The sequence below is a fragment of the Bombina bombina genome, chromosome 5 (genome assembly GCF_027579735.1).
Source record: "Bombina bombina isolate aBomBom1 chromosome 5, aBomBom1.pri, whole genome shotgun sequence".
Lineage (NCBI taxonomy): Eukaryota > Metazoa > Chordata > Amphibia > Anura > Bombinatoridae > Bombina > Bombina bombina.
The window spans coordinates 563,849,207-563,859,312 of NC_069503.1; the positions used below are offsets into that span (position 1 = coordinate 563,849,207).

Here is a 10,106-nt window from a genome sequence, read left to right on the forward strand (position 1 = left end):
TTCCCCTCTTCTTTCCCCTTTCAGCTGGTATGTTATTAAGCCTGGATTACCCTCCCTGCCTTCACCTAAATCTCCTTCTCCACTTCCTTAATAGCCTTTAGTGACCTTAATCAACCACTCTAAATAGGATTTTGCTGTCTATTTTTAGAGAGGAAAAGAGGAAGAGTAAGCATAAAAACTCAGACAAACTTACGTCAATTAAACATATTTTCCTAACGATTGAGTGAAATTTAACAGTGGAATAACAGTTTTAAGTTTAAGCACTCTAAAAAAGTTAAAACACACTCATAAACTTATAGATGTAAATTGCTTAACTTTACACATGAGATGGAAAATTTGTAACACAGAGTAATATGTATACAATGCAGGATTATTCCTTTTTTTACTTTTTTAACCTTAAGTATGCGGCTGCCATAAAAATAAGTAAGCATTACCTTAGTAAAAGGAATAAGACCTTTGATTGATATGGGATCTTATTTGACTTTATAATGTGATTATTAAGTTTATATCACATAGGGTCAATTTAGATTTTTATTTTTTATTTTTTTGTTTTTAAGCCTAAACTGACTTAAAACAAAAAAAAAATCTCCCAGATTAAACTGCTAGTAATTTCACTTTGGGTTCACTGGCATATTCATATACAGTACCATTTTGCAAAACATAGATTTTTAGCTCAGAGTTCAATACACACTTATAATGAGTGTAGGTAAAGTTATTATTTGAAAAAATCAAATGTTAAGATCCTTTTGGGCCCATAGTTCGCTATGTCTTCCAGTGTCCCTTGGTTTTGGGATAAATTTATGTTTAACTCAAAAATATAATGAGTTGAGAGCCCAAACCCACCCTGCTGCTGAAAAGAAAGGGGGAGAAAAAAGAGTCACCCAGAGCGCTGCAGTTTTAACAAGATACCTGATGCAGCTCAAAGAGTCTCTCACCCTCCGATTGCTGTCTCTGTTGGGGAATAATCTTCCGCTTGGATCCAGAACTCCCCCACGCAGCACCGGTGGGGGGGAGTGAAGCCAACAAACAGCCTCTTCGGTTTTCGGCAAGACGCCGAACTCCTACAGCGGTGGACCACTCTGCGCCAGCCAATCTACGGCGTCGCCCAGTCCCAATCGATTGTTCTGCCTGCGCTGTAGAGGACAGCCCCGTCTCAATCACGTGTGGAGGCCAAGCTGCTAGACCAGTACCAACGGAGTTTCCTATACACTAGCAAGAAACGGCTCCGAACTTCAGGGTAAGTTTTGTTCAGCTGGCGTCGTGGTGGGGAGTCAGCTCCACAAGAGTAAAGCCTGGTCACAAAAAGTTCCTGTCCCTTTGTTTCTCAGCAGATGCGACCGGACCATACAGTTTAAGCCACTGTTAATCTCCCCCTCACGCAGCACCGGTGGGAGGGGGAGAAGCAAATAGGATGTAGATACCTCTCTGGGCAGATAGACAATCTCAGAGGGGATTTAATATTGCGTCCTAGTATACCAGAAAAAGAGCGTATAAGTTTTCTGTGGACTGAAAACCAGAGGACTTCTCCTAACTTTCTCAGAGGGAAGGAGAGCATTAACAAGATTTTTGGTCAGTCCAGTAGTTTGCTGCTAGTAGCAGCTTAGTGTGATGGTAAAACACTATGAGAGAGCTGGAAGTATGCAGTATATTACTTTGAAAAGAGCCGCCCAAGGACCAGGGTTTTAGCACTATACTATATGCCAGTAGCTCTTGCAGGGAACCAGAGAGCCAGCGTTTGCACGTCCTCCCGCTTGTGCTCCTCCCACCAGCTTCCTCCAGGACTTTTTCCTGTGTATTTGGTTTTTAATAAACTTTTACTGTTTGTTTTTAAACCACTTGTCATCAAGGAGGTTTTATATACAAACTTTTCCATCTTAAGTTCTTTGGCACTTGTGAGGGGACATTTTCAGAGCGGCTGACAGAAAAGATTTTGAAAGGTTGGCTGATTTGAGGTTCTGGAACCAGTGTACCGGTTTACAGTTTGTGAGGATAGCTCGCTGTGCATCTATTAATGGTCCAGTTTGCACCTGTGGCACTTCTCAAGTGCTTTCTATCTAGTAAGTGATTCTGGTTTTGTGCGTGGGCATAGTTCACCACTGATTTCACACTATTGTGGCGCCTTCTTCTGTTTTTTCCTAGTATCTACGGATCATCGCTGGTGGCCTATCAGTATTGGAAGAAGTTATAGCTGCCGCTCATCACACAATTTGTGGACATATATTGGAGTGATATCCTGGAAAATAATGGGTTTGATTTGAACTGCACATTATTATTGTTTATATACAGTGCATAGGACTTGCACTAACTTTATATATCTTTATATATTGACATTTTTTTTTTCATTTCTATTGTTATTACTGTGATATATATGTTTGTATTTGTATACAAAGTGCTTAATATCTGCACAATTTTGTTCAATACGGTTAGTTATTGATATTTCACTCGATATTTTTGAGATTTATATGTGATTTGCTTTATTACACTAGGCAATATCAGAGTACTTGTTTGCACTTTTAGATACATTGCAACTGAGTTACAATCCTCATATTTTAGTCTTTATTGCCGTTCTCTTACCTTAGGTATCCATATTTTTTGGGGGGGTTTTGTTGTTGGATTAAGGCATTTTAGCCTTCACTATTATTAGGCGCCTTCAAATTTATATCACTTTTCATTTTTACAAAGACATGCATTCATATAATTAAAGGGACACATATTACAAATTATTCATTGTGCATATAAATGCCACAATTAAAAATGCTTGGAGTATTATTTGTATGAAAAGGGGTATAGTAAAAGCAGATACAATGGAAAGCGACATAAACATGAAATTAGTGTTTATGCAAAACTGGCCCCTGGGAATAGATGACAACTCTTTTCCTAGCATGAAAGCAGAAATTATTTTTGTTTGTAACATGTAAACCAATTTAAAAACAAAGTAATAGCTTTAAAAACAAAAATATTATTCAGCAATATTCCTTCATACTGATGCAATTTTATTAGCTGTATTAAATCAAGTTTACTAACAGTTTTTAAAATATTTACCACCCGGTAAAGATAAGTTACATACTCGGTGTAAAGCAATTTGATTTTATCTCTCCAAATTCTGCTAGAAAGCGCAAAATTATTTCCTACCTAGTGATTTAAAGCACCGCCAACAGAAGAGCACACGGGATCGAAAGCACGCTGTGACTGCAAACTGACCAATTACCGAACCCTGGGGGCCAAGGAGGAGTTAAAAGCTACTTAGGCACATGACTCTAACACCTGATGAGAATGACTATATAAGCTCCAGAACCCTAAACCAATGTGCTAACAAACTTGTACTCTATACAAATACAATACAGCCCCAACAAGCTTCCTGTAACGTCACTTGAACTACGCCTCAACCAATAGGATGAGAGTAGATTAATGGACCCTACGTGTGTGAGCGCTTAGCACAAAGCCAGCAACCGCCTGGAAACCTCAGGACTATTCTGTAACCAGTCTGCACGCCGTAGGAGAGGAGTAAGGTCGGTGGCGCCGTTGCGCAAAGCAGTCTGAATGCCGTGGGAGAGGGGAGGAGTAAGATGGTACTGCAGCATTGAACAGTGTATGAGGCTAAACATAACAACTAATCTATAACCAACTAATCGATAATGAAAATCATTGACAACAATTTTCATTATCGATTTTTAGTGATTAGTTGTTTCAGCCCTATTCATGTATTTAGGCAATATTTTCTTTTGATAATACAGCCTATACATACAACCTGAAGGTAGTTGTATATAATTTTTAACTGCTTTGTATACATAGTACCATCAAAAAGATAGTATAGTACTGTAATCAGAAAGGTAATATTTGTTGTTCTAAATAAATATAGACTATTATTGCATTTTATAACACACACACACACACACACAAAAAGAACAAAGACACAGGCAGAGAAGAGTGTGACAAATTGTAATTTGTATAATTTTATAAAAAAAAAAGTTTGGATTTCAGAATAAGTTTGGATTTTGGAATTCTGGATTTGGTGATTTGTACCCGTAGTTGATGTTTCTGTATTATGACGTCTTAAAAAGATAACAGTAAACCAATACAGTTAATTGTTATTGGTGGAATATTTCTATTCTATTTAACATTAGGGTTTTTGTAAGTAAAAGTTTATATGAAATGTTAAGTATGTTATTTGTTTACTACTATCATGAAAAATGTGAATCAAATATGTAAGATGGAACTTAAGTTTTTTTCTTAAACGGGAAGAGTCCACACCTGCATTCATTACTTTTGGGAATTCAGAACCTGGCCACCAGGAGGAGGCAAAGACACCCCAGCCAAAGGCTTAAATACCTCCCCCACTTCCCTCATCCCCCTGTCATTCTTTGCCTTTCATCACAGGAGGTTGGCAGAGAAGTGCCGGAAGATTTTAGATAGTCTCTTATGGACGGTAGTACTCTTCATAATGGGACTGGAGTTTTAAGTAATCCTGTCAGACTCTCAGTGAGAGCATGGATGAAGGTTATAGTCCAGAGATGCAGGGAGAGTCTTTCTGCGAAACCATTTCGACTCATATTAACAGCTCCTTAGCAATCAGCGTTGACGAGTAGAAGCGAGGCTACTATCTGTCACACTTGAAATGCCATGTTCCTGTTCCATGGCGTTGATTCCAGTAAGATCGTTTCATTTTACTCCGATGATGTGATAAGTAATGTAAATAAAGTAGTCAGGGTCTCAGTGGGACTCCTTTGTCTTGTAAGGAATTAAGGGTTAATATCTCCTGAGGGGTGTTATTGACTTTAATCATGTTTGTTATGTGATTCTGTCTGCTAATGTGTAGTGTCACTTGGGCTCTTGGCTATATTGGAACATAACAGCCTTTTCTTGTCAGGCTGCGCGGCCCTTGTAGGCCTTGGCGTGCTTTTCTATGGCCTGCACGGTGCACCTTGTGACGAGGCGTGGTCACACTTCTGTGCTCCATTTCCGTATTCCTGACCGCCTGGCAACGGAGAGAATATCTGTTTTGCTAGCTGTCTGGGTCTCAGGAGGTTATGAGTGCCCCAGTCATTGGGGGTGTAAGGTGCCGATTTTTATTTTTCTGTCGATAATTTTTATATACCAAGTTATGGAGGATTCTGACTTTTTGGAGACGGATGTCTCTGATTCAGATTCTACTTCTTGTGAAGAGTATGAAATGTCCTGGGTAATCCATGCCCATCAGTTATGTTCCGAATGCCGCTCTAGAGTGCTCTCTTCTCCCGATACAGGCACGTCCCCTAGAACCTTCTTTGCTATGCAAGCAGGTGTCCCTAATGCCGTTACCCCTTCTTTGGAAGGGGGCTTGTTTCCTCCAGAGGTTACGGCACGGTTCCGCATGGCCATATCCATGGCCCTGGCGCATTTACATCTTCCAGAGGAGTTGTTGCTGAGATATTGTCCTGCTAACCGAGGTTCATAAGGCGGGGGATCGCCTGAGTCAGATCAGCCATCTGGGGAAGCGGTTTCCTCTCAAGCTTCAGGGGCCCAACCCTCCGGGTTGCCAGTTGCCCCGGCAGAGGTAAGTCTTGCTTTGCGTTGTAGACTGGCGCGCCTTTGTGTCCTATTACGGCATGTTTTGGTGCTGGAGGATCTTAGTGCTAATAGGGTAATGGATCCTTGGTCTTTTGTTCCAGACGGCAAGCTAGGTTAGACGTGTGGGGATGAAGTAATCTCCTTGTCGTCTACAATTTTCCTTTTTTTTTTTTTGGTATCTTATTCCAGTTCTGAGCTTTGGAAGAATGGGGTCTCTGTAGGTGCTGCCCGCTTTTTCTTTGATCCGTTTAGGATGTATTTTACTTTGTACTTAAGAAGCTCATGTCCGATATGATTTTCCCTTGGCAAATATTTCTTCTTCTGGAATCTGATACTAGCGATTTTGTGGTCGCTTGAGCGCTTCCGTGGAAGTCGCATGTTAAGGTGTTAGTTACATCTTTATATCCCTTTTGTCGATCCCTGTTGGGGTCTTGAATTTTCTGTGGCCTGCGCCAGTTTGGAGTGTCCTCTGTAGCAGGCTCGTCATGATGGGGCGCTATCTGTGTTCCTTGCGGTCTATATCATCCTCGTGGTGCCAGTGTAATTGGCTGACCTAGCCGGGTGGTGAGTTACTCACTCGAATGAGGAGTTTAATATTTTGGGGTCCCTTCAGTTCGAATAATGCTTTGCTTTTGGCTAAGAGTTTTCGTGAAGTGAACCATCCAATGATTTTTTGATGCCTCTGCCCATGCAGGGTTAAAAATTTTAAAAAAAGCACATGGAGAAGCTTTCGTTCGCTGACATCAGGCTGGTTCCCGTTCTGCCTTTTGGGGCATCGGGGTCAGTCCATCTCTCCTGTTCCTTGTGGGCGGGCAGATCCTACTAGGGATCTTTCAGGGCGGTTGTCCTCATTTTATATTTGAGGTTCCCCTTTTGGAATTTGTTTTTCCTTGATGACAGTCCCTCTTCCTTTGGGTTGAGGTGATGGGCCTTTTGTTTTTTTCCTTGGATTGGCTTCAGGTCATCTGTTGCTGGAAGTTAAAGCCTTTTGACTGCTCTACTTCCGGGATCTCGTCTGCTCCCATTTTTTGGGAGATTTTCAGATGGTTGTCTCCCTCCTTACTGTGTCACCCCTGCTCAGGCATTTTGGGTGTTTCCCGCTAGGGATTGGGATTCATGTTCCTTCTTCCATCCTCAAGCCGTTGGGGTGTCAGAGATGGTGCCCCTCATTGGCTTAGTGGTTAGCTTTGCTACCATCAAAGCTGAGGATCAAGAGTTTGAATCCAGCTGTGTTTAGGTGTTCCTTACAGTGAGGGCCCTTTCACTGATGGGTGACATATATCCTTGCATTAATCATGTTGTGCAGGCAAACAAATTTGCATGGATCCTGAGGATCTTGGAGACTTTTGTTGGTTTCTCAATCCAGTTCCTATGGAAACGTGGAGTAGTGGTTGGCTCCACCGCTCCTGAAGCAGGAGGTGGGGGTTGTACCCAGGTAAAGCTCCTGTTATCTGTTTTGTGATCCCGGTGATAGCCAGCACTCCTAAGCAGAATTCTTTTTTCTCGTACGTTCTTAGTCTTTGGACTTGGTGGAAGTTGCCCTTAGGGCCTTCCAGAGTGGCTGTGTGGCTTCACTATTACCTTTCACCCTTCTGTGGGGAGTCGTATCCCGCTTGGGGTGTCCTAAGCTCTCTGGGTAGGTGACTTTTTTCGTGTGAGTTCAGTGTCCAAGTTGTCTTGGATATGACAGTTATTGCTTCGCCTATGGTGCAAGTCTACTCCGGATGGTGCGACCTTGCTGTTCCTCAGGGGTTTTCAATAGTTAAGTGGGCTCCGAGTTTTCTGGTGCCGGGTCTGTTTGTCCTGTCTTTGACTGGATTTTTGGGGGTCTGTATCAAGATCCCTTAGGTCTGATTCTGGATGGCCCAGGGAAATCTAGACTTCTTCTGGGCGGCCTTAGTGACCGGATGTTTTTTCGTTTGGTATTTGACCTTTTGAGCGGCTTTACGCTTCAGCCCTGCTGTTCTAGTCTGGTGGTTAACTTAGCCGTCTAGTGTGCGGATGGTTTACAATATGAAACCAGCTGCAGCTATTTGCACATTGATGGTGTGCTAGCATATTGTTAAGTTCTGGTTTCTTTTCCCTCCCTGGAATTCTTGTGCCATGCCTTACTGTAATCCGGTAGAGGGTCTCCTTTTGGATGTACCTTTCGTCCTCAGGAAGGGGGCTGTGTTTGGGTTATGGAACCTGAGCTCTTTGGGGGGCTGGTTCCCTCCATTTTTCCTTTCTGCAGATCTCTATGATTCTGGATACTTTTAATCCCTGAGTCTTTCGGACTTTGTCAGTCACTTTGGTGCTGGGTCCGTTTCCGTAGCGAGAGTCAGGGATCTGTCTGATATGTTGATCTTAGCCGCTTATCATACTTATTGTGAACCTTCTTTGAGTAAGAGGCTTCGCGGTGGATCCCTCCTCGGCAGGTAGTTTTTTCTACCGGGATCTGAATTTGTTTCCTTCTTTTCCTGTCCCTTTTTGGGAAGGTCCTTTCCTGCTCTGTTTTTGGAGATCTTCTGCTGAAGGTTCTGTGCGTTTCATAGCTAGGGTGGCGACATGTGGTTGTTAAGTCCTTATTCATAGCAGGACGCCTTGACTTGAAGGAGCTTATTCAGATATTTGATGCTGTTTTTCTCAGCGGCTCCCGGGGATGGTTTGTCTTTGGTTGCTCTATTCTGGGTGCGAGTGAGCGCTCTGTGTAGGGGAGGGATTTTTCTTTCTTCCTTTTAAGTTCTCAGGACATTTCTTGGTCCTTTGTTTTTTGTCACTTTGCCTTCCTGGGTTGGCAGGGTCTTTTCATAGGTGCCCTGTTTCATCCTGGTTCACTCTTTTGTAGTTCCCTTCTTGCTCCTAGTCCCTTTGGGTTCTGAGGGTCTTTTCGGAATCATTTAGCTGAGTCTCCTTCTTCCCCACTGGGGGAATGTTGTGGATGTTCCCCTTTCTTTTGATCGGGGGTGAGTTTATTTTGCAGACTGCATACCGTTTGGCCTTGGTCTCCACAGAGGTTTTTCGTTCGGTCGAGTAAACTAACCTGAGCGGTCTCTAGCGAGGGCCTTGCTAGTTTAACTGTTGGGTTATCTCTGCTTTTTCCTTTTTGTCCTTTGGCTTCTAGTGAAGCAGGTTATTCTGTCGGGAGTTTTGGGTTTTAGGCTGTGGTGCCCTCAGAAGGGACCGCCTTTTGTACCCGCCAGTTTTGCATTCAGTGTCCTCTATAGCTTGGGTATTGTTTTCCAAAAGTAATGAATGCAGCTGTGGACTCTTCCCGTTCAAGAAGAAAAACTTAAATTATGCTTACCTGATTATTTTTTGTTTCTTCTGGCACCTTTTTCACCCTGATATTTCTCCTACTGTTCCTTGTTCCCTCGGCAGAATGAATGGATGAGGGAAGTGGGGGCAAAGACTCCCTTTGGCTGGGGAGTCTTTGCCTCCTACTGGTGGCCAGGTTCTGAATTCCCAAAAGTAATAAATGCAACTGTGGACTCTTCCGTCAGAAGAAAAGAAAATTATCAGGTAAGAATAATTTGTTTTTTCTTAGAAAGTTGGTCATTAATTTTAAGGAAGCCCTTGAATCTAACATAATATGTGTTTGTCTACAGATGCCTCAGCTGGAAGAGAAGCTGCAGATGGAACTACAAGACACAGCCAGAGTTATTGCTTGCCGCTTTCCATTTCCACACTGGGTCCCAGACCACATATGCGGTGAAGGAGTGGACACTGTCTGGACATACAACTTTAAAACATTAAAAAAAGTGATAGCATCAGATGCCCAGAAGGAAATTTCATCTGACGCAGCAGTTTAAAAGCATGTTGCATAGTTTCATAGACCACTTCATCATTACAGCTTATCAAGTTGAAGGCATTTAAATTAAGTTTGTGGTTGAGTTGCTGACTTTCGATTTTTCTGTGAGCAATAAAAAAAAAGCTCAACAATGATACATATTTCAGCATGATTATAGCTGCAGGAATTGTGAGCTTACCTTGCTGTTTGGAGACCATGCATTTATTTTGATAAGTGTATTCATTTACTTAGCTTTTCAACTACTCCATCAAATTGAAGCATTCACTAATTAAATTACACCCGTGGAATACCTTACAGACAATGTCAATATTTGCATTAATGCAGTGACAGAAAATCAGTAAGTCACACACAATGTTTCCCTAATTATTGCTCTTAACAGAACATAATATAATTTTTGTGCATACAAATGGCACTGTATAATCTAAAGAATAGGATATTGTAGAGAGCTTATATATATTTGAAAATGTTCATTCTCTGAGTTTGATATGTGAAAAATATTTTCTATGTCAATAAAAATCTTTTTGATTAATATATTTTTTCTTGTCAATTTTTAAATTATATTCGCCTAGATTTAGAGTTTTGTCGGTAAAGACCCGCGTAGCTAACGCTGCTTTTTTTTCCAGCGCACCCTTAAGACAACGCTGGTATTTAGAGTTGTCTGAGTGGCTGCGTTAGGCTCAGAAAAGGGAGCGTGGAGCATAATTTAGCTCCACTTCAACCCTCAATATCAGCGTTGCCTACGGTAGCGGTAAGCTGGAAAAACGTGCTC

General features: G+C 41.9%; 1 protein-coding gene across 1 annotated transcript in view; it reads left to right on the forward strand.

The window, feature by feature from the left end:
- LOC128660583 (ATP synthase subunit C lysine N-methyltransferase) overlaps window positions 1-9,868 on the forward strand; it is a gene marked incomplete at its 5' end in the record, with an annotated part of 128,677 nt that extends 118,809 nt beyond the window's left edge. Inside the window, 1 exon segment of the mRNA XM_053714512.1 lies at window positions 9,135-9,868. Coding sequence (XP_053570487.1) covers window positions 9,135-9,338 — 204 coding nt within the window.
- Window positions 9,869-10,106: the final 238 nt, after the last annotated feature.